The sequence below is a fragment of the Myiozetetes cayanensis genome, unplaced genomic scaffold (assembly GCF_022539395.1).
Source record: "Myiozetetes cayanensis isolate MyiCay16 unplaced genomic scaffold, myiCay2020 scf3, whole genome shotgun sequence".
NCBI lineage: Eukaryota > Metazoa > Chordata > Aves > Passeriformes > Tyrannidae > Myiozetetes > Myiozetetes cayanensis.
In genome coordinates, this window is record NW_026087521.1 from 69,514,960 (window position 1) to 69,539,347 (window position 24,388).

General features: G+C 42.7%; 1 protein-coding gene across 2 annotated transcripts in view; it reads left to right on the forward strand.

The window, feature by feature from the left end:
- The first annotated feature begins 2,122 nt into the window (after window positions 1-2,122).
- SCUBE1 (signal peptide, CUB domain and EGF like domain containing 1) overlaps window positions 2,123-24,388 on the forward strand; it is a 169,062-nt gene continuing 146,796 nt past the window's right edge. For both annotated transcript variants that reach the window (XM_050325506.1, XM_050325507.1), the window contains exons 1-2: window positions 2,123-2,281; window positions 4,980-5,102. In XM_050325506.1, the coding sequence (XP_050181463.1) occupies window positions 2,194-2,281; window positions 4,980-5,102 (211 nt within the window). In that variant the 5' untranslated portion in view covers window positions 2,123-2,193. The remainder of the gene's footprint in view (window positions 2,282-4,979; window positions 5,103-24,388) is intronic.

Consider the following 24,388-nt stretch of genomic DNA (forward strand, 5'->3'; position numbering starts at 1 on the left):
TGCTTCCCAAGTCTCGGAAAAGAGGAGCCTTCGGGTCGCTCTGCTGCAACATTCCAAAAGTAGGGCACTAGGTGGCACTCCAAGGCTCCAGGTGATCCCTCTGGGGACATCCGTGGCAGGAACGCTCGGCGTATCCATGGGAAGGCTGCGGCATGGAATTCACCGCTGCACCTCCGCGTAGTCACACACACACAAAAAAAATAAGGGACCGGATTTAAAACAGCAATAACCCCTGCCCCAGCCCCGAAGGATTAAGGCCGGGAATGCCCAAAGTCGAGGTGTAAACACGCGGAAAGCAAACAGCTCTGGCACCGGGCAGTGGGAGTTGAGTTTTATGAAGGAGAAGGACGGTGGTTTGTGCTTTCACCAAGGGCTGAGCAACTTTTCTCACGTTTCCTTCCCGTCTCTTCAGGCTTAAAGGTACTTAACAGTGCTACCCTCTGGGCGAGCTGTGCTGAACCGCACATTCATTTGGGAGGAACTTGTCGAAAAGAGGCGTCCAAGGCTGTGCCGGGGTGTATTTACTTTCCAGATGACTAGTGGATGTCGCACACTACAGCCTCGCTGGGGAATTAGGAGGAGCTGAAACAACCGAAAGTAGCAAAGCATTTCAGCAGGGGGAGTGTCTGTGAAAGAAAGGTGTAAAGCAAATAGGGGTGCTCATAACAAGGGACCTTTGCAAGCCGTTTCAGTCCTTTAAAAACAGTCTGGAAGACTTCAGGGTCCCAGAGTTTGCCTCTGAGGGGGGCACATTTCTCCTGTTTGGGTTTAAAAAAGGACGGATTTTCTCCTCCAGGGTGCTGGTGACAATGACACTCGCGTGTCTGTCTGCAGCAGAGGCAGTGCAGCTTCCCTGATGATTTTGGGGAGAGTGGGGCCCCTGGGCTGGGCCAGGACCACACGGGTCACCTGCAGAACCCCAGTTGGATCCAGAGCAGAACCTGGAGGAGCGAGACAGGTGGAAGGGCTGGAAAGAGGCAATCATCTCCATAGCAAAGCCCTGGAGGAAGCCAGTGGCTGGTGGCAGGCAGGGATGGAGTTAGCAGAAGTTGGGAGGGAGGCAGGGGCAACCAAAACAAAAAAAAGTTGTGTTTTAGCCTGAGCCTGGGAAGGGGGAAGGATCCCTGCCTGCAGCTGCAGAGGAGATGGGCAGCTGTGTCTGCCGGCCTGTCTGCCCTCACAGCCTGCAGTGCAGGGCCACCCATCCCTCTCTCTGTCCATCCCTTCATCCACCCATCCCTCTGTTCATTTATCCCTTCATCCATCCTTCTGTCCATTCAGCCCTCCATCCCTCCACTCACCCACCATCCCACCCCTCTGTTCATCCACTCATCCACCCACCCATCTATCTATCCATCTAACAACCCATCCCTCCATCCACTCAGCCCTCTGTCCATTCATCCCTCTGTCCTTCCATCCACTCATCCACTCACCCCATCCACCTCTTAATGCCTCGTCCTCCATCCTTCATTCCCTCCATCTCCATCCACCCATCTGTCTATCCATCTAACAACCCATCCCTCCATCCACTCAGCCCTCTGTCCATTCATCCCTCTGTCCTTCCGTCCACCCATCCACTCACCCAACCATCCCTTAATGCCTCCCTCCCTCCGTCCACCCATCCCTCCCTCCCTCTGTCCACCCCTCCATCTATCCACCTACCCATTCTTGTGTTCCTCTGTCCACCCATCCTTTCATTCCTCTTTCCATTCTCTCCATTCTCCATCTCTCCATTCGTCCATCCTGCCCTCCCTCCATCCACCTGTCCCTCCCTTCACCCATCCCTCCATCTATCCACCTACCCCTTCTTCCTTTCCTCTGCCCACCCATCCTTTCATCCCTCTTTCCATTCTCGCCATCTCTCCGTCCACCCATCCTTCTGTCCACCCCTCTTGTCCCCCCCGCACTCCCCCGGAGAGCGCCCTCCCTCGATGGGGCCCGATCCTCGCGTCCCGCTCCCGGCGCGTCCCCCGCCGTCCCCGCCAAGCCCCACGGCGGGCATCCCCCGTGCCGGCGGGACCGTGGCTGTCCCGCAGCACGCCCTCCCCGTGGGCGGCCCTGCCCGCCCGTCCCCGCCCCGCGGCGGGACCGCGGCGAATCAGCGGGGCGCTGTGCGGGCGTCAGCGCCGCCGGCTCCGCGGCCGCCCCGGCGCGTCCCTTATCGCGCTCCCGCGCCGCCAGCGCATCGTTATCATGGGCACTGTTTGCTTTGCGCGGCGCTGCTGTTTGCTTTTCGCCCTCGCCTGGGCCGGCAGGTTGGCGGGAGGCAGCGGGGGCGCAGGTAAGGAGAAGCGCGGGGTTGGAAAAGGGGAGGTGGGGGGGGGGAGCTCCGCCGCGGCGGCCCCGGGGGGAGCCGTGTCTATCTGTCTGTCTGTCTGTCTCTCCGCTGTGCCCGCTGTAAGGTGCCGAGGGGAGGGTCGTTTCCAGCACCTGGGGGTGTTGGAAGTTGCGGTGGGGAGGCGTTTTCTCGCGTGTCTGACACAGCCGGAGCCGAGGGACTTGTGCTGGGGAGAGATGGGGAAGAAAAAGTTACTTTGCTTAAGTGCCTGCGAGATAAGTCTGTGCTGAGCCCTGGGATATCTTCACAGTTTTTTTCCCTGTCTGCGCATTAACCCGAAGACCTGGCGTTTCTTACACTCTGTTTAATAGCAGTAATGATACTTAATCTTTGCTTTAAAAAAAAACAACACCCCGAAAAATCAAACACCCCCCGTCCTAGCTCTCTCTGCCTAGGGATGTTTGTAAGCCCAAAGTGATTTCTTAAAAGATGCGTATGCGGTCTCTGAAGTTGTGCTAGAAGTAATCCTTTAAGGTGAAGTACGAGCGAGGAGGGTTTGGGAGGGGGATGCGTGTAAAAATCCCTCAGATAGAGGAGTTAAAACGCAGCAAAATGAACGAAGTCAGCGTAAAAGTTCTTAAAGTCCGAGAAATGCAATGTGAGATGTGGAGCAGAGCAAGGGCTCATATTTGGTTTTGCCCTTTCATTTGACTCATTGGCATTCACGCCTGACTCCCAGGCATCCTCTGGTTGCTGTGAAATGTCCCCCTTGGCTCAATGCAGTTTGAATTTTTGACGGCATTATAAAGAGTCCAGCTGTCACTCTTGCTGATCTTGATGGGAGATGGGTGCCGGTTTAATGACTCAAAAGTATGAACCAAGGCATTTAAAAAAAAAAAAAAAAAAAAAAAAAAAAAGAAAAACAAAAACCAACCCCCAAAAAAACTTCTTTTCATTTTGTGCTTGACTGAATCTCTGCCTGATCTAGGCAACACCCTCGGACCCCCTGAGCTAATTCACGTAAATCATGGCTAGATCTGAACCGGCTCGGCGGTTAAAATAAACGAATGGACAAGAAAGAAGGGAACAGATTACAGCAGCCGAGCGTTTCTCCTTAAAATCACGGCGCTTAGTGCGCCGTTCCCCTCTTTCTTAAAAGAAAGAAAGGGGGAAAAAAAAAAAAAAGACAAAAAATCCCCCACAACAATACAGAGTCCAGGGAATTCTCTTGCTGGGATCCCAGAGGTGCCCCGCGGGGCCGCCCTGGTCTGCACCTCCCAGACAAGTTCTCTGCTGTGTGCCATGCCACAGTGTCTGCTTATCCTCCCCTCTCCAAACAGCCCCCTCCTGTCCCCGGTGACTTTGAAGGATCCGTGTGTTATCACTGGGGATGGCTGAGTGAGCACTTCTGAAACAATTAGCGTTAGGATTTCCAGCTCACAATAAAGCTGTTTTCACTTTAGGGCACCTTTTTGGAGGATCTGCTAATCTCGTTGGCGTGATACCAGCTGCACAGGTCTCTCGCTGGATGCCCCTCTCCCTCCCTCCGCGGCACCCCCGGTGCCCTCGGTCCTTCCTGGGCATAAAGGGCAGGCTGTGCTCCGCTCCATCCCCCGGGCAGCGCTCCCCTGCCCGTCTGGCTCCTCCCGGGAGCCCCAGATGTGGCTCTGGAGCGAAATGGGGAGGCAATCCTCGTGAGGGGAGCTGTTGACACGACCCTGTCCGCCCGCTGTCCCCAGGGCGGGGGCGGCCCCCACGCTGCGGGTGTCGAGGTGGTCGGGGACCGTCTGTGGGGACTCCGGGGGTCAGGGCAGGTTAGGCGTGGCTTTAAATGTTCCCCTGTTACAGCACACCCCATCCCTTAATAGGTCAGAGCTGCTTCTTTTTCTTTTTGCCTTTTTTTTTTTTTTCTTTTTCCCCTCCTATGTTCACTTCATTAACATTCCCACGACTACCAAATCTCCCTCTCATCCTCCTCCCTCCCCATCCTCTTTAAATCCGAATGCCCGTCACTGAAATGTTTGTAAAGGCTTCCTACCCTGAAAACAAGCGGTCTGAGTGCCCCCTTTCCAGAGCAGGGGCCGGGGGGGACTGCTGGGACTTTCTTCCTCCTAAATGAGTTTTAGTCCAAGTAGATGATGTTATTGCAGGTTGCTTTCCACCGTACTGACTTACCGAGTTTCATATGGTCTGCCATTTCTTTCTTTTTTTTTTCTTTTTTGCCTCTTAGTAAAAAGTATTAATGTGGTTTTACTGTTCAAATATTTCTTTTTCTCATTCCCCAACCAGCAGAGTTTATTTAAACTAGGGTCTATCTTTATAAATTAGGAAAATCTTTTCGCTAGAACACGCAAATGGTCTTTTTCTGTCCTCTAAAAGGTCATTTAAATGCTGGTTTTTTTACTAAGGGTCTCCAGTACCAGACCTGCACAGCAGAAGCTAATTTTTAGTGCCTGAGGATTTCCTAATGCGGGAATGTGAGAGCCAGTCCCTGTGGCTCGGTGGAGCAGTGCTTATAAATGACCTGAGGAGAACATCCCGTTGGCAGGTTCAGATATTTAACCTCAGATGTTCCCCTTTCCAGGATGACACTGGGAAGGCAGGCAGGCAAACAGCTCCAAGGGGACTTTCTATCCCCCGTGTTCTGCGTCTCAGGTCTCCCTCCTTATCTGTCCCCCTGGGGTTCGTTCTGTGCTTCCAGATGTTGACGAGTGCGCGGAAGCCACGGATGACTGTCACATCGATGCCATCTGTCAGAACACACCGAAATCCTACAAATGCATCTGCAAGCCGGGCTATAAAGGGGAAGGGAAGCAGTGTGAAGGTACGGACAGATCGGCTCCTCTCCCCTTTCCCCTCCCCTCCCTTCTCTTATTTGTTTGCTCTTTGAAAGCTTTTGTAAATAGCTGAATTCCTGAAACGATTAATGCAGATTTACAGCTGCTTAACCTCAAATCTGGGTGTTTATTGGCAAGCATCCCCCTGCTGCTCTTGCTAATTGTCCGGCACCGCAAACGTCGTGCCCGCCAGCCTACATGGAAAAATTAAATTTAAAAAGGGGGGCTCGGCCGCGGGATGGGATGGGATGGGATGGGACCGGATGGGATGGAATGGGATGGGATGGGCCGGGCCCCTGGATCGCCCCCTGGACTGGCCACCGTTCTCCCCGGCCAAGTTACAGTAGGTGCTTTTCTGCATCTCCTCGACCAGGACCCTGGAACTTGCTTCTCTTTGACACTATGAATGTGTCACGATCGTGTATTTCTAGTCCGTGGTGCAGTATTTTAAAAGGAAGCATTTCAGATTATTGTGCTTATACAGATTTAAAAAAAAAAAAAAGTTGTTTTTACTTTTATATGCCTTCTTGTAATTGAGAAAGAGCTGGCATGTTTTATTAGGCACTGGGTACACTTGTATTTCAGATTTTGTCCCTCATCTTGTCTGTTGAATCTCAGCAGAGAGATTCTCTGGTCGATAGAATTAATACTGTAAATCACAACCCCTACAAATAAAAGATACAAGAACATTATGTTTTCCTACTTGTAGGTGCTTAGCAGGTATAAAAATTTTCCTTCCAAGTCTCTCTCTTTCTGTGGCAGAATGAAACTTTAAAAAAAATGTTTATAGCCAGTCCATTAAAAAGATTAAAGACCTAGAAATGACTTTGCTGAAGTCTACAAAAATTTGAAACCACATATTATTCTCCATGGACTTCCGAAGTGTTTGTTCAAGTGCCCTCATGAAGCATTTTTGTGGTTGTCATATTTTTCTGTCTTGGGCTTAAATTGACAGAGACAAATTCCTACTGTCCACCTCTTGCTACTCTGAGCTGCTGTTCATTTGGAAACCAGATTTTCTTCCTTGCAGACAGGATAATCATTCAGCACCCCTTCTTCCTCTCCTCATCCCTTCCAGGGAAAGAGCTACAGAACTCTGAGGAGAAACTCAAGGCCACAGCTGGGAAGTTACAGCACTCTCAGCTTTGGAACTTGTGTTGGTTTTGCACATCAAGAGTTTCCTTGAGCTTTAACTATTCATGTTTTAGTTGTTAAGCTCTGTTTAATGGTGAAAGACATGGCTTATACTCATGCTTGTTTAATATACATATTTTATACTCATGCTTATTTAATATACATATTTCTCTTTGCCTGACTTACCTTGGCTTTGTAAAAATAACAGAAGAGAGCTCAGTACGTAGTAAAAACCCAGATTCCTCTTTGCAGTGATGTACAGAATAATGGAAATTCTCTGTCTGATATCAAACTCATATCTAATAGAATCAGTGTCTGACAAGCCTGATAACTAAAGTGAACTGGGACAAACTGCAACATATTCTGCATGGACACTGAGCATTAGTCAGGTCAATGAGCACAAGCTGTCTAAACCAGGTATCCCTCTGCACGATATATAACCTTTTTTACAATATTATGGTGCCAGTTCTAAAGATTTTGCATCAGCTGTGTGTCTCGAGTTTGCAATTAATATCAAACTCCTGGATAAGTGGAAAGCTTGAAATGTTTTTGAATGCCTCCTGTCTGGGGCTTGTTTTGAATTGTTTATGTAGTACCTGTGAATTTGATCCCAAAGTACTTTCAAGCACGAAGTAACTGAAGTTATGTAATTCAGTGTAGGGCAGGTATCATTATGTCCTTTTCCTAAGTGAGTAAGCTCATAATTAAAAGGAAGGGTCACAAAAGTCAGTGGCAGATCTGAGATCCACCTCAGGCCTGCTGTGCATGTAGGATGGGTTTATTTTGCCTCTTGAGCTTCAGTATTCAAAACCTACAGAAATAAATGGGCTAAATTCAGTGATGGGTATTTAGTGTTCTGTCACAAGACAACTTCAGTGATCAACCTTTTTAATTACCTTTTAAAATACAGGTTATTTCTTTAAGATAAAAGTAATTTATTTAATAATATTTCGTTAACAAAAATGAAAGCTACTGACTGGTCTCTGTGGTGTCAAAACCAAAGCTGGGTCATTAAATGATTCTCAGAGTTTTATACCTGGGCTTTTCTAAACAAGCCTTTTGATCACTAAAACTAGTTACCTATGAGGCAAAAAAGACCACATTTTTACAGATGATGTGCCTCTTGAGCTGAGTTTGTAGCAATTTACCTGTATCGCTTCATGTCTGAAAAACATCCATTATAACACAACTGACTCACTTATACCCCAGGCTCTCCCACGCAGCCAGGTTTTACTAAACAAGCAGAATTGCAATTTATGCAGCATAGTGAGCTTGAAGAAATTACACCCCATGATCAGATTAATTCTGACAACTTTTCGTTGAGGTTGTACTGAGGCACTGCAATTGAGTTAGAAACATGTCCATGGTTGTTTATTTTAAACATCAATCTTAAATACTGCTTTTGTTCACTTGAAATCCATTTTTGGAGGAAGGGAATATAGTATGGGAAATAACATTTTTTTGGATGGTTCTTAGGTTTTAGAAAAGCAACAGAGCATATACTTATAGAAACGTGCCTAGTATGTGAATATATATTTGTGTGCTCCTGTGTATTTGTTTATATTTCTTTTAAACAATGGGATCTTCAGGTCAGTGCAGTAAATGTGGAGCCCAGCCACTTGGGCAGGATTTTGTGTGTGTTTTGCTGCTGTGAGCTAAAGGGTGGGGAGGAATACATAAGACAAAACTGTTTCTTTAAGGACCCTTGGAGAGCTCTACCAGCAATTACACAGAAATGAAACATTTTCTTGACAGTCTGTTAAATTCCTTTTAGCAGGGAATTCCTTCCGAACTTTGCTTTTCTCTCAAAATGTCCTTTATGGCCTGGGTTTCTCCAGAGGTTCTGAGGATCAGGGATGACTTGTCAGACAGATCTACCTTACCTTTTTCCTTTGTTTTATTTTCTGGTGAGCCTGTTGCTGAACCAGCTGACCTGTTTCTTTCCACAGAGCACAGTTGTTTCTCCAAAGACAGGAGTTCCTCATTCTTCCTGCGTCCTGTCTCCTGCTTCCCTCTGTAGATTTCAGTTTATACCTTTGTTCTTTTTTTTTTTTCTCTTTTTTGTAAAGCCTTATGGTCAGCATTGCTCTGATGTTCTCCTGTATCACATAATATTTGTGTTCAGTATCCTTTGAAAACAAATTTTCTTACCTGACCTTTTCATAGGACAGAATGATGTGTCCAACCCAGGTGATCTTTAAACAAAAGTAATTGCTTTCAAGTCTCCATTTCTATTCAATATATAAAATGCATTAATTGGTAATTAACTGATTGACTTGCCTAGGAAATCCTCCCTGTTGGGATTTTATTCAGTATCTCAAATGCAGTGATCTTCATGCCCCCTAGGTCTTTGTCCTCACCTTCTCTGCCTTGACTTTTGGCTTCCCCACAGGGTGATATCTCAGTAAAATTGTGAGCTGGAAAACTGTGTCAAAGCAGTGGAAATTCCAGAGGGTTCAAAAGTATTCCAAGTCCTGGTGTTCCTTATGCCCTGATGGCCCTTCTCTGCCTCCAGTGCAGTGTGTCAGGTGTTGTAGGGTACCCTGTCACTGAGCACTTTATGAAGAGGTTGAACTCTTAAACCTAGCTTTTAGTTGGTTTTTTTTTGCCAATGCTGCTTCTTTGGCTACTCCAAACCCTCACCTCATTAATAGTTGAAATGCTCTGTGTAATTTTTCATTGATGTTTATCTGTGCCCATTTTATATCCAGTTACTGTGTTATCATTATTTTAAATGCTTTTTTTTTTTCCTTACCCTATTCTTTATCCTCAGTGTGACTGTAATCCCAGGGAGTTGCTTTAGCTGTAGGATTTTTTTTCCTTTGGATTATACCTTACATGTAGGACCCTTTCTCTACAGTGTGTGGAGGATGTTAGTGAACGGATGGGATTTTTCCTTAAGACATATTCACTGGGACCTGTTGCTTCTGGATTGCAAAACTCTACTCTGAGATTTCCCATATTGACTGTGATTTTCTTCTAGGAGTAGTTTGTTGGTTTTTTTTTCTTCTATCTTTCCTAGTATTTGCATAACTCTTCAGTTCTTTTAATAACGGATCACGCACAGGTCTTGCCATGTTACTTTTTGTACAGAAATGGTCAACAATTTTTAGCTCTACTTTTTTTTTTTTTAATTATTATTCCTGTTGTGAAGCTTCATCATTTTTTTGATGGACATCTTGCTGAGGGCAAGATATACATACCATGGCAAAGTATCTTGGCCGAGTCTGCCCTGAGAGGGTGATCTCCTCATTCCTGCTCACGTTGGAAATTTGTGCTGTATCAGCAGCAGCCCTGCTTGTCTGCTGGCTCAGTGGGCCTGTGCAGTTCTGGTGATGCAAGTTTGTCACGTGTTGATGTATTTGCAGTCCTTTTCCTAATGTAAACAGTCGTTCCAGGTAAACAGGCAGGTGGTCGTGGTAACCTGCAGCGAGGGCTGTTATTCCTCATTGCCCCATGGCTGGCACCTCACTGGCTTTAAACATCATCCCAAAATCAGGTAAACCATTCCTGCCTCAATCACAGGTAGATCCAGCCTCACAGCAGGTCATGTTCCTCGTATCCCCATTTGGAAACACACCCCAATTGTCCTTTCTGACCCCCAGTGCTCATTTAAAGGCTACTGAGCTGAAGGAAGTTTTTGGAAGATGTCCAGCCAACCTAGCAAGTCAGCTCCTAATCTCCTAAACTTTTGTCATAGTTCCTAATATTGCTCTGTGTACAGTGGATGAGAAAAACTCAATGCTGTATCTGGAAAAATCCTTGCATTGGTATCCCTAGATTTTGATATTTCCATGGATGCTCTCTGATGCCTTTGTCTCTTACATGACCTGTTGCTGCAGAGAGAAGAGCACAGAGTTCTGCACAAATCACCTCTAAACTGCCAACTGAAAGCCCTTTTCTGAACTAGGAATTCTAATTCTGTGGAAACAGCAGGATGGTGAATTTCTTCCTTTGGCAAATTTGAGACTCTCAAATCTGTCACATTCACACAGCAATTCACAGAATATGCTGAGTTGGAAGGGACCCACAAGGATTATTTCGTGCTGCAGGTGCAGTATCATCCCTAAGCCAAAATTTAAACTACTCACAGTGTTTGAGAGCAATATACTAAAGTTTAAAATGATACTTCATTGCACTTGAGTCAGAAACTGTACAGATAAACCAGTTTTTACCCTCTTTAGTAATTTTGTGGATATGAAGCCAAGTTTCTTCTTATACCTGTTTGCTAGGTCTGTTTTTAAAGGATTTTAAACAAATCTTAGCAAATGGAAAAACATGTAGAAAATGCACCCTCTTATCGATTTAATTTAAATAATAACGATTGTCTCTTCAGGCTTGACTTAATATTCATATAATTTTATAATAAAGACCTGTTTTATCTTTCATTTACTTGGGAAGCTCATTCATGGTCTGACACTATGGATTTTTGTTTTACTACAGTGTTTGAAATACCTGCTGTGTTCTTCTCATGCCTTTCCAAAATGAACCCAAATATTGAAGGGGGGCTGCTCTCTGAATCAACCAGCCTGGAAACAGCACAGGGAACCTCAGACTTGTCATTTCCCAGCTCCTGGTCCTGTATCTCCCACCAAAGCCCCCTCTTGTCTGCAGGGATAAGCAAGTAAGGGGCTTCTGGATGTCTTTTGAATGGAACAGCAATCCCATTTATTTTGAGGGCTCGGTTTTGTCCCATCAAGCCACTCTAAGCAATTAATTCTTAAGTGGACCATCTTCATCAGTGATGGCATGTGAGAGTTGGGTGTCCTGTGGTTTCTGGAATTTGGGCATCTTGATGCTTGCCCAGGTCTAGGGAGCTGAGACTTGTGACTGATGATCTTTGTAATTGCAGTAGAAGGTGAATTAATTCCTTTAAGGACACCCTTGATTTCCCTGAATGAGGTCTGTGGTGGACATTAGGTACTGGAGCTGCTTTCCAGAGCTAGAACACCTTAACAGATGGTGTTAATGTCAGATATTGAACTTCATGTCATCCTCCCTTCATGGCTGTGTTCTGGATGAGACCTGTTGCTGCAAGTCTGTGATGCTGGTTTAGGTCCTGCTCATTTATTTGGTGTCTTGATGCATTTTTTGGGGGTTTAATGTTTCCCAAAATTAGATTCTGAGGTGTTCTATATCTGTGGTTTTTTTCTTTTCAAATTGTCTGCTACCATTTAATACTCCATTCCAACTTGCCAGTTTTCTAATTTGCTTCAGGGAATGAGCTTTCTTAGGGGATGGAGAAGCAGAGAAGAAGTAAGAAAATACTCCTGAGAACATCCTGTATTAAAACAGAATTTTATTACAGCCTAAGTGAATTAACAGCTTATGATAACTTTTTTTTCCCCCTCCTTCATGCTTCTTCAGTGAATAGAGCTTTTGTTTCGGTCAGAGCTGAGCCTTAATTTTATTTATTTATTCCAATTGCTTTAGTTTTCCAACGTTGTTCAGTAGTTTATCCAATAAAAGCAGAATATCCCTTAGCTGGGCTGACACGACCCGTTTATCTTCTCACAGGGCCATCAGTCCCCACGTGTCACACCCCCTATTGTTTTCTCCTCTCCCTTTTCTCCCCTCCTCTGTCCTACCTCTTACTTTCTGCCAGCCCATAATGCTGCCTCAGTGAACAGCTCCCCCCGTGGTCCACTTTGGAAATCTTCCATTTTTACTTAGAAAAAGAATATTTACTCCAGCTTTATTTTTTTACCCTCTTCAGAAATATTTCTCAGATAGAAATATCACTATATTTTACATAAACAAATCCACACCACTAGAAATATGATCCCATTCTTCAATGGGATTCCCAGTTTGGAAAAAATGTGGGTTTTTTTCCAAGGACACTTCTTTAAATAGTTGATAAGCTCCCTGTCTGCTGGATGGTTCTATGGATATTCTGGGAACTTCTAAATATCATAAAATTTCATCAGTGTCAAGAGTTGCTGAGCTGCAGAACCCAGGGTGGCCTCCTGTGGTGATGTGAACTTGGTATTTAGAAGGAACTTTTCCTTTTCCCCAGATATACAGTGCAAGTTATCTGCCAGGAAAACTATAATAAGCTGAAGGGGCATAAATAAAATGCACTAAGTTCAATAGGTAAGAGCCTGTGCTTCTTTTGTCTTCATTCTTCATACATCTGCCAGATGCTGTCCCATTTTCCTTGTTTTCCCACCTGTCACCTTCTGGTGCAATCCCCTTTCCTTGCAGTCTTGTATATTCTGTTACTCAGCTCTCTTTTAACCTTGTCACTTCCTTACTGCAAATCCTGCTTCTCTTTTGTCCTCTCCTCGTGGATTTTCTGTTACTTTATTCAGTTTTCCTTCCCCTGTCCTCTCTCTCTCTCTGGGAGAGAGTTACCCAGTGTCCCACAGCAAGACTTGTGGGACTGGAGAATTGGTCTTCAGGTCAAACCAGCGCTCAGGTTTCCCTTTTCCTTCCTTCTTCTCCACCTCTCTCCTGGCCCCCCTCCCCATCTCAGAGCTCACCTGTCCCTCAGCCCATTCCCTGCTGTTCCCATGGCTCTTTCCTCGGTGGCTGGCTGGAAAAACCTCTCTGCATGGTTGTTTGCCGTCATTTGTTGGCTCCCATTCGATCATGGGGACTCCTAAAATGCACATTCTGAGACTGATGGCATCACAAGGTCGTGGAGCTTCAGGTTCCTTTTCCCTGATCCTGTTTTTTTTTGCATAGGTGCAGTTGTTGTGGGGCTGCTCTGTTAGGAATATCACTGAAATAACACCCCTAAAAGTGGAAGAAAACAAAGGATTACAGCCTGGCCCTGTAAGCAGGGCCATTTCTACCCTGAAATGGCAGTGAACTGGGATGTAGAGGCTGAGACACATGGCAGGGAGAAGGTGATGGTGAATAAGGTGAATAGATTTCCTAATCTGGTTCATTTTCTGGAGCCGTTGTGTTGCAAAAGGCTGGGGGAAAAAAACACCTACAAAGAAGGTTGTTTTGGAAACTTAAGCTGCATAAATTTCAGCAGGTTGAGCTTTGAGTTTATTGTATTTGGGTTTCTCTGTAAGGATTTTTTTTTTTTTTTAAGTGGCCTGTTTTTGTTTGGTGAATTTTCAGCTGTAATTTGTCCATCCTTTTTTTTTTTTTTTTGTGCTGAGAAATCTCCTGAAAGGGAACTCCTTGACTCCTTGTAGGAAACAAAATCTGAGAGCATTTAATCTGTCCAAGTAAGGGGAGAGATTTTTTACAACACAGCAAAGAAGTGAATTTTCCATACAATCACTTCAGGGAATAAAAAGCCAACTTCTCGAGGGTTTTTTTTTCCCTTTGTTTTAGTTATGTATATATTTGTTTAAAATTTTGGCTGAAGAAAGCAGACCTGCTTTAAAGCAGATACCTTGCATGAAAAAAACGTAGTTCATACATAAATATTTGGCAGAGTTGTAAGACACTGAAGGGAGGGTGTGACAGACCCCCTTAAATTTCAAGACTTCTCTATGTGCTTAAGATGCTGAGCAAAAGGAATACACTTCCATTAGTTTGCTCAAATGCCTTGAATCATCAAAGTACTCAAATGCTTAATCTTAAGAAACTGTTACCCTTTAATTCTGTGGAAGTGCTTTATTAAATTGAAGATATCATTTTACTTTACAGTGCTGCTTCTCTGGAGCCTGTAGAAGGCCACAGTTTTTCCTTCAGTGACAAATTAATTAAAAAAATAAAATCTGGATCATTTAACAAGCTGATACAAGACCTTGATCTTGCTTTAAACCTGACCTTAGTGCTTAATACATGAGCAGTTAGTTTGGTGCTTTAGGCCTCATAGACAACATACATCAAATTAAAGGCCATGTTTTCACAACTACTGATGATGTTCTACAGCTCAGCCACCAAAGAATCAGAAATGTTAAACAGATTAAGCAATTTTCAGATGATTGTTCTGATTCCTATAAGCAACTTGTTAAGCAAATGAGCTGTTAGAATATGGAAGCTGATTTTCATTTACTCTCTCAGCTAGAGGTTGCTGAGCTGCATCCCATCATTCCCATGCCTTAGTCTGCATGAACCACTGTCAGTCCTCACCTTTAACAAGGCATTGTGCTCACAGAACCTCAAAAGTTTAACTGAGGGGGGGGAAAAGAAGAGCAATGCATAATATGAATTTGGGGATTATTGGGGGGAATGGTGTTGCTGCAGAATGTGCTGCAGAGAATGGGAACCTCTGCAGGAGTAATTATTTGTTGGACATACCATTGCTGAAAATCCTGCAGGGTGTAACTGCTGTGCATTCTGGTTCTTGCTGTTGTAAGAGGGGAAACTGCTCTGAAGTGCCTTTGTTCCGATTTCGTTATCTGGAAGCAGAGGTCACATTCTAAACTTCCAGTCTCCCTGTCACAGTGGGAAAAGGGGATGAAGTGAGTGGGTATTTGCTTTGCTGAGCAGGGAGTGCAGGTAATGCATATCTCAGTTGTTTGGCAGCACATGCATGGGGGGAATTTGATATCTGGCTTTTTACCCCTGGAGATGTCAGTCTTTGTTGGGTAGAGTTGTGCCTTTATTCTATTTCCACTTTTCCTGTTTGTAGAAATTCCTTGGAAAAGGAATCTGTAAGAACTGTGACTTGGAGACATGCCAGCGTATTCCTCTACCTACAAAACACCAAAGTCCAACTTTATTTAGAAATTCCAATATTTTTTTTTCCCTGGTGCATTTCAACCTGCCTAAAGATGAAGGTGATCAAAGCTCCTCCTTCCACGTCCTCCCCTGTGACTGTTCTGGCTTTTAAGAGTGAGCTTGTCAGTACTCTGTTGGCCTGACATAAAATCCTGAAGACTAAAAATGCTTTGGTTGGATATAATCTGTTTTATTAGTTATAGACTGTTTCACTGTGTGAAAATGGCAGCAGTTTATTCTGTGTGCAGTTGCACATTTAAGGAGATTACGCCTTCAGAATGGAAGAAGTTTTGTGTTGCAGTTCTCTCAAAAACTTCAACAATGGAAACAACCCTATCAAATTGTTTATACTGTGGTTGTTGAGTAGGAAAATACTTTTTCTTTGTGATATGGGTAAAATCTAAGGTGTTGTCGCTCGAGTTTTCTGTTATCAGTCACTTCTAAAGGCATACAAGAAGTATTTCTCTTCTTTAACCCCCTGGCACTTTGCATCCTTTCACTGCCTGCTCTGAAATATTTTTTAAAATCTTTTCCTTGAGGGAAGTGCAAGAAGTGCATTATAAAAGAAATACCAGTTGACTGCATCACATGTGGTCTTGTGAAGGGAAACCCCAAAGCTTTAGCATTCTTTTCTGAATAGGGGATACACAGAAATGTCTTCAGGACAGCAGCAGCAATTGCATTAATTTTCTGTAATAGCTCAGTGACATACTTTGGGTTAATACAGAAGTGCTTTCACTGGGTGTTGCTGCCCAAAAAAGAAGTTACTGCAACATGTTCCTGTATTACTTATCCTGAAAGGCTCTTAGTGATGACCATTAATTTTGATGTCATGATTATGTACTAGTCATAATTTTTAGCTGTTTCTGAGGCGAGTATTTTGGTGGTGGTTGCTGTAACCTGTTCCTCAATGGGGAGACAACATCAACCCTTGTCCTGAGTAGAATTCCACGGCACAATTGCCCGAGTTAGCAGCAGTCTGGACTTGATCTTAAAGATGGCACCAAGCATGAAGAATTTCAGCCTTGGAAAAAACTGCGAAAAAGGGAAATGGAAGGGGAGTTGGGAATGGCTGTAAAAGGCCATTTATGTAAAGGATACAAATCATAGTATAGAATTATACTCTATATATATACTATATAATATATATATTATATATATACTATATTATACCTTTACCTGCCAAGTACACACCCAGCTGCTGAAGACCATTATGCCAAGTATGAATACAGAGAGAAATACGCTCCTGGCAAGTTTACTACATATTTTTATTACTAAACTGTGTAAAATTAAGGGAAAAAAACATAATAGGAGCAAACTTCATACTATATAAAATCACAGAATTTGTGTTTTATGGTTAAATTGTGCACGATAATCTGTAACATACAAACACATAGCAATTTTTTTGTTCCGCTGAAAATCTAGTTCACCAAGGATTCCTTCTTTAGCAAACTTTATGATCAGCAGGGAAGTAAAAATCTTAAGGGGAAATACGTGTCTTCTGGTCTGAATTAGTCACTGACATAGTCTTTTCTATTATAGTATTTGAAGCAGGAGGGAGTGCTTTAAATGCTTCAACCCATTTAACCTTAATTGCTCAGTTTTAATAGACATTTGCTAACTAAAGGAACCAAATTATAGCTTGAATTAGGCCTTACTAATCTTAATTAAAAGCTCTACTTTATAATCGGAAACAGCCTATGTTTAAAACACTGAGCCTTTCTTAATGGCTTATTTTAAAATGCTAAGGCCCTTTTGATAATAATTGTTTGGACTGAATCCGGGTAACCATTATTCTCCTTATATTGCACTTAATTAAAAATATCTCCTCCATGTGGTTTTGTGCAATCTGCTGGCTGTAAAATTGTTTGACTGGTAGGGGGTGGGATTACTTGACTTTTCCTGGGGTAATTTGAAAACTTGTTGCTGCCCTTTTTTTAAAAAGTTTTCTGGGGTCAAAAGTTACAAAACCAATATGTGAATCAGTACAAACATTAGCTTATCAGGCACTTAGAGCCATTAATAATACAGCCTAATAATTAATTTAACATCCAAACTGTGTTTACTGCACTCCTTTCAGAGACCTAACTTTCAGTAAAAATAAAGTCTATTATGCTGGGAGGGAGGCAGGTCCTGGCTCTGTGTGTTGAACATTTGGGATAGGGACAGAGTTTCTCTTTGTTTCGAGGGTATCTGAAGAGGACAGAGGGTGGATTTCATCTCTCCAAAGATGGGGCTCTGTAGTACAAACCACTACTTTATTTTCCCTTTATAACTGATGGAGCATCATGCTCAGGAAGCACTGCTGGACTGTGTGATCATACCTTTATTTAATGCACGTTGCTCTTAATTTGTGAAAAATTAATAGGTGCTTTGAAAAGCTTGACCTGGATGTTTAACCTGACTTGAGATGGCTGCAGTGTTAAACCAGGTGTCGTGGCTAAACACCCATAATCCCATTATTTCGTTTTTGAGTCTTTTAGTGAGGGGGAAGTCCTGTGTTATTCATGGGTGAGTTAAATAGTCAGGCCTTGGGACCCTGTTTTTAATGGATAAGCAAGGATGTTGTAGCATGTTCTTTCCTGGACTCCTGTTCGTGTATCTTAGGACTGTACTGGTGTATATTCATTGTGTTTCTAAGAGAGGGATTGTCTAGAAAGAGGGGAAGGAGGAAGAAGCATGGGGAATTCATCAAGAACATTTCCAAAAGTGACAGCTCATCTCTAGTCTCATACTGGCTGTAATGTCCCATTAAAAAAAAAAAAAAGCCAACCCAAACTGTTTATTGGGTTGTTAATTGAGTCTTTAGGCAAGATATTGCTGCATTTTGTTTATCTGTGCATAATAAAACAGGATTGTTGTGCAAGGCTTCTCATGAGAAACCACTTAAATGAGAGTATTGGAAATAAGTTTACAGGACTAAAGAAATGTTTATATAAACTTACCCACTTTTATCCCTCTACTATTGGGGAGGAGATCTATTGGAGTTGTAGACTGCCTGGCTTTTTATGGTGCATTCTGTGAATAATATTCAAAAAGTATTATTTGAATACTGCACAGGAGGTGTAGGCATTTTTTGGTCATTTTTACCTAAAGTTCTCCCCAATATAACAAAAATAGGTAATTACAAAAAATTGCCAAAGGAAAATTTCCAGGCTATGAATATAGGCATTCTTCAATTTACAGCAAATGCCCACATTACTGTTTCCATTCTGCACTTCCATTCTTTTTCCACTGAAGAGCATTAATGGAAGCTGTATTTTCTAGTACAGGATGTTTGAACATTGGAGCAGAAATGTCTAATTTTTCTTGGCAAAGCCAAAATTGCTTCTGTTTTGCTCTTATCTTTCTTTCTTGTCCAAACATCAGATGTAAGCACAGCTTGTAAATGAAAATATTTGATGATTCACAGGTCAGCAATTGTGGGTTTGAATTTTAAATTTCCTCCTTACCGCTTTTCCTGGATTTTCCTCTCTGGAAGTAGGTGTTGGTACAGCCTGGCTTCATGTCACCCTCACAAGATAAGTGTGTAAATTCATAAATTCCTGATCAGAGAGGCTCTGCCATTGCTTACCTCTCCAGTGGTCAGAGAGTCCAGGCAGTGTTTTGGGAGTCTGTAAAAGGCGGTGATGTAGGAAAAGCCAGTGGGTTGCATTAATATTCACTGTCTGTACATCTCTCTCCTCTCTGGATGATGGGTACACATCCAAAGCTCAAAACCCAAAGGCTGCTTACCACTGTTGGTTAGATTATTTGTCTCTGGTGATAAATAGAGCTCTGGCTCACAAGATTAATTTCTGCATGGCCTTTTAGAAGACTAAGGAGACCCTGCATCCTAACTGATGGACTCTCCCCGTGATTAAAATTTTAGAACTGTCAGCATGTCTCAGTAGGACAGGGTTCTCTCTTCCAGGAACGAAATAGCTGGAATCCAAAAATTACATCAGTGTAGGATTTGTTTGCAAATAAAACTCTTTTGCATTGATCTGCTACATCAGCAACCAGGGCTTCTTGTTGGTACTGGCCAGGGCCAGGCTTTCAAAACATGGAAAACATTCAATCTGCACACCCAAGCGAGTTGCATGGCAGGTACTTTACACATTGTGGAGGCAGAATTGTTTTTAAGGAGCTGGGAGGCTGTGCCAGAATTCTGAGGCTGCCAAGTGTTTTGGCATCCTGAAAACAGCTCCACATTTCCTGATTGTACAGTGCCCAAATTCCCTGACTCCTGGTGGAGGCAGCTTTTAGAGCTGTGAGCTGTTTGGGGCAGTGCTGGTGTGTGCTCACATTTAGGGTGTGGTCATTTATCACCACACCTTTGGTGAGGTTTAACTTACTGAGAGAGGAAATTCTGAAACACAAAATCTGTAACAAGCTGAATTTGTCATTACAGGAGCAAAATGTGACTTGATCATCTTAAACTCTGGCATGGTAACAAAATCTGCAGCCTAGTAACCTTTTTACCTTTTATATGATGCAGAGAGCTGGAGGATGGGCTCACAAGAAAAATCAATACTTACCACTCTCCTGAAAACATAATATATATATATATATAATCTATCTATATTGCATCTGTGTCTAGGCTGGAGCACTGAAATATTTTGTAAGAGGGCTTACTATCAGTACACACCACAGAAAAGAGAAGGAAAATAAGAATCCCCAGCACTATCTCCTGGATTAGAAAAGTGTAATGTGAAATGATTAATGTTGGAAGTTAGGAAACACGCTGATAGTAATCCATTCCCCTTGCCAAAGGTGCTGTGAGTTTTAGTTACCACAAAGTGTGAGGGAACTTCTGTTTCACTGGGTTGTAAGGGCCATTTTTCAGTGCATTCTCTGTGTGTTGAAGCTTTTTCACCATCGTGTAGACCTTCCTAGTGCAGATAAACACTTCTGTAGTTAGAAAAACTATTTACAGCAAAAATAAACGTAGTTGTGCAAATTAAAATACTGGGAGGCCTTCACTTCATCAGAGATGCTGTTGAGGGATGGTGGGAATTTGTCTGCATTCAGGGAACAGGTAACAAAATAATAGGCAGAGTTGGTTTCTTGGGCTTGATGAGTGTTCGATCTGGCATTGTCAGGGGACACAAATTCATGGTTTCCCTGTGTGTTACGTTCAGAAGTAGCTGCAGAACTTCAGTAAATGTTGAAATGAAAGGCAGCCCTGAACAGGTGGGCTGGTGAAATTAATATCTGATACGTGTCCCTTACAAAGCAGGAAGTTTGACCAAGTGATACAGGATGACAGGAAGCCCTTTATTTTACAAATCTTCTGTTCTCCTACACCAAGGGCCACAAAAAATTAGTTAAGACTCATTCACTGACAGGTAATAAAGAGATTTACTTCAGAATCGAAGCTTGAGATTGTTTCCCTTTGTCAGTGGACAAACATTTAAACATGAAATGCAAAGGGAGGTTGGAGAATCTGAGAATGAGGTGCCTGCAGAGTCTGGGATAAAAACCAGGTGAATTATGTCTGTATCAGTGAGCTAATTTCGCTCCTTTAAACCTCTGCCTCCAAATTTATAGGTGCAGTTTTCAACTAAAAGATCTGGGAACGACCTCCTGCCAGGACTTACTGAAATGATTATCATCAGGATGCAGGCACACACCCCCTGTGCCAGTAAGGTGCACAAAAATCCTTCCCCATTAGGCACCCAAGAACTTTGAAGATTAGATGTGCAATCAAACATTTCCCATTCTATTAGAAGAGGGGAATTGGGGTGGAAATGGCTGTGATTTAGAAGTGGTGGGAAAAAACGCTGCCAAATGTCATGTTTCACGTTGGGAACAGCTTGTGAACAGGAAATCTCTCTGCTTGAGCTTGTCGGGCACGGCAGCCACTAAATAAAGACAGGCTCTGAAACTGCTCTGTGCTCTGCAGGTATCCATCTTTATTTGGGTATCTCACTTGCAGTTCAAAGAACTTGCAGCCAATCTGTTTAAATATCAATTAAGACAAATGTCAAACTGCAGCAAACTCCAGTCAAGGGTTCAAGATGCTTAATGCAGGGTAACAATAATTTGGGATTTGTCTAGAAAAATATTTGGTGTGAATGGTAAGATTGCATTGTGCTGGCTGAGATGGCAAATGACACACAGGGATAATACTATGGTACATTAACAGAAAGTACATTGTCCCCTAGGGAAAGAACTCTGCTTAATTATTTTTTTTCCATAAATGATTCGAGCTATCCAAAGGTTTTAGACACCTATAAAAACAGAAGGAAGACTTGTCAAAACCTCTATAAGGTAAGAAAGATCCTAAGGGAAGTGTTCCATGTCAGGTGTTGGACTCGATGATCCTGGTGGGTCCTCCAAAACTTCGAATATTCTGTGATATAATTCTGTGATTTATTTGATCTCTCCATTCCTGCCCCTGAAGCTTTATGTATGACTGTATAGAGTATTTAGGTGGCTGGCAAATGGTACCAAATCTCAGCTTTCAGTTTATATGTTACTTTTTTATATATATTTAAGTCTTGTTTATTCTCCTGTTCTTCAATGATAACTTCCCATTGGCAAAGTACATGTCCACTGAAGCAGGAATACCTGAGAGGATGAATAAAGGGGTACTAACTTCTGTTTCTTGTCAGTTTGACGAGCTCATCAATGTCCAGCCATTAAAAATGTTCTTCTGACTCTTTGAACAAGGAGTTTAAGTAAGGAAGGAAATGCAGAGCGAAGAGAACAGAGACAGGAAACTGGGAAGGGAAGGAGAATTTTAGAAAAATATGAGAAACTGAGTTCTAGAGACCAAATTTCTTATCAGTGGATGAAGAATGTGAAGGTCATTCACCAAAAATATAAAATAGAGCCATTCAGCTTGGATTTTCCTCATCTGTTGCCTTGTTTCATTTAAAACTATGTGAGCTGAGGCAGCTGAATTCAGCTCACAGCACTGGGTGCCTGGTAGTGTCTGGAATCTTTAAATGTGACTCCTTAATGTGATTCTTTAATTCTCTCTGTCTGGTACACAATACTTGAAGATCATTAACTAAAACTTGGAAAATAACAAGTGCTAAACACACCTGTGTTTTCTGCAGCTGATAAACTCAGTGCATGCACTTCATCACCTCCTTAGAGAAGGATTTGTGTGTCTAAAACCTTGTCTGGGTTTTTGGTTTTTTTCCCCAAGCAGTGAAGGTGACTCTTGTAAGGCCACCCCTCCTCTGTGGGATTTGAAAATTTGATTCATGTTTCCTGTGCTCAGGAAAAAAAAATTCAGACACTGGGCAAAATAGGGACCAACAATAGGTGACTGTGCTTTCTCTTAAATGATGAGTTAGTAATTGTGGTTAGAGCAAAAATACTAAACACCATATTAAAATATTAATAGAAAGTAAAGTCATATCCTACAGCCAGTGATAAATGGGATGGTGTCTCATTTGCCTTCCAAGTGTTGTCCTAAATGCTTTTAGGCAAGATAGTTCTAAATGTGGGACCGTTCATACTTTTAAAATGTGTGTGCTGTTTAACCAGCTGCACAAACCTCTCCATAGCTTGGTTTGTATTCCATTTTCCCCTCCTTTTTCCAGACAAGTGCATTAACAAGGTACAAAGCACGATGAGCTTTGTGCTTAACCATCACAGAAGAAAAGGAAACGAACAAAGCTGCTGCAGAGAACTTGAGCTTTTCTGGAAACTGTGGGAAATGGCTTCCAGAGAAACAGCACAACAATACCACAGATTGCATCCAAATCATCTCCACTGAGCTGCCGTGGCATTTTCATTTTAGTGCTGGTTTAATGCTGGAAAACAGGGGTTTGTGACATTTTTGAAGGAAGTTGTAAAATTGATTTTTTAAAAAAATTTTTTTTAAATTATTTTGTTTGTTCTTTGTGGATGCACTAATGGGAAAAATGTGGGAGAGGCAGTGCCCGTGGTGGAAAGGCTCTTGAGGGATTTATACTGGGAAAAAAAAAAAACAACCTCGTGCTAAATAACGTATTGGACCTGTTCTTTTTCTTTCTCCACTGAGAAACATCAGGCTGCTCATTCTGATTTTCCCCTGTTCCCAGCCTGCCCACCCTTGACCTTTCCTCTTAGACTGGTCCTAATGGCTATCAAATTTTACAGTTTTCTTTGGCACAAGGGTCTTGAAAACATCATGGCAACTGGAAAGCTGTAAAAGCTGCACTCAGTGTTCCTCTGATTCATTAGAGTGTAACTTTCCCAAGGTCACAGCATCTAAAGAATAAAGATGTTAACATTTATGAGTCAAAAAAAGTATCTCAGGAAGAACCAGATGTAACAAATGATAGATTTTAATTTAAGAAGCTTTTCGTGGGAAGGGATTTTTCAGAAGCGGGTGAAGGTTTTTTTATCTGGAGTAGAAAAATTGAATGAGTCTTGATGTGTCAGCGTTTTCTTCATAAAATGTGGTAAAAGCTGAATTCTGGTACCACAAAACTCAGAAGTGGTGTCTCAGCAGGTCAGGTGGAGTGACATGGATAACATTTTCCCACCTGATTCTCTACACATCAAGCTGAGTCGGTTCTTGCAAATTTATTTAAGAGTAGAGCTGAGTGGACTTCAGCTACTTCTGAACATTTGGAAATGGGCTGGTGCTGAACCCTTCTGGAGAATCTGATCATTTGAGTATCCTTGCCTGGGCTGAGTTGTTCCCTGAGAGAGCTGAACTGCTGGCAAATTTGACCTACACTTAATCAAAATGGGCTTTAATCCTGGCCCTTAGGTCTGGAACCGGTTCCCCTTCTTGAGGAAAGTGCAACTCGGTATGAGAAATACAAATGCCAGGGGTTCAGGTTGCCCAGTGTGTGTTGTATATCTGCAGGAAGTGTGTTAAATGTAGAATCTACCAAAGGAACAGAGTAGATATGAAGATCCCCATGTAATTTTTACTTAATGATTTTTACAGTCCCCAAATCCAGTCATTAAGAAGAATAAGATGCTGATCTGATTGAGATCCAGGACTTGAACTTGTTTCTATTTTTGTCAGTGTGCATGTCACTTAATTTCTGATTTAATGTCTCCATGGTGCCTCTTTGACTGTATTTTTTAGATAAACACCAAAATACTGTTTTTTCTTTAGATGTTGAAGAAATATGTGGATTTATCCATCAAGGTGACCTTACAAAGATTTTATTAGTTATTTTTCTATCTATTTAATGGATCCAGCTTCTTCAGGAGATATTCCACATCTGCAGAATATACCTGTGTGCTGACTTTTGTTTGTGGTTCTCTAAATTAGAAGCAACTGATGTGGGCAGACAGCTTTCTTTGGCTATTTATTTTAAAATGTCCAAGCACATAAATTACTCCTTTCAAAGTCAATTGAGGTTTTTGTTTAGTAAATTAGCTCCAGATCTCTCCCTCATATTACTAGTCAAGGAATACTTTAAAATGGGCTCAGATTTTACTCAATCCCACCCCCCCATTTTGAACATCTTCTCTTGCATTGTGAGTGTTGGGATGGATCCGTGGCCTCAGCAGATGCCAAGATAAAAACCGTGCCAATGCACACTTCCCCATTTTCTGTGGA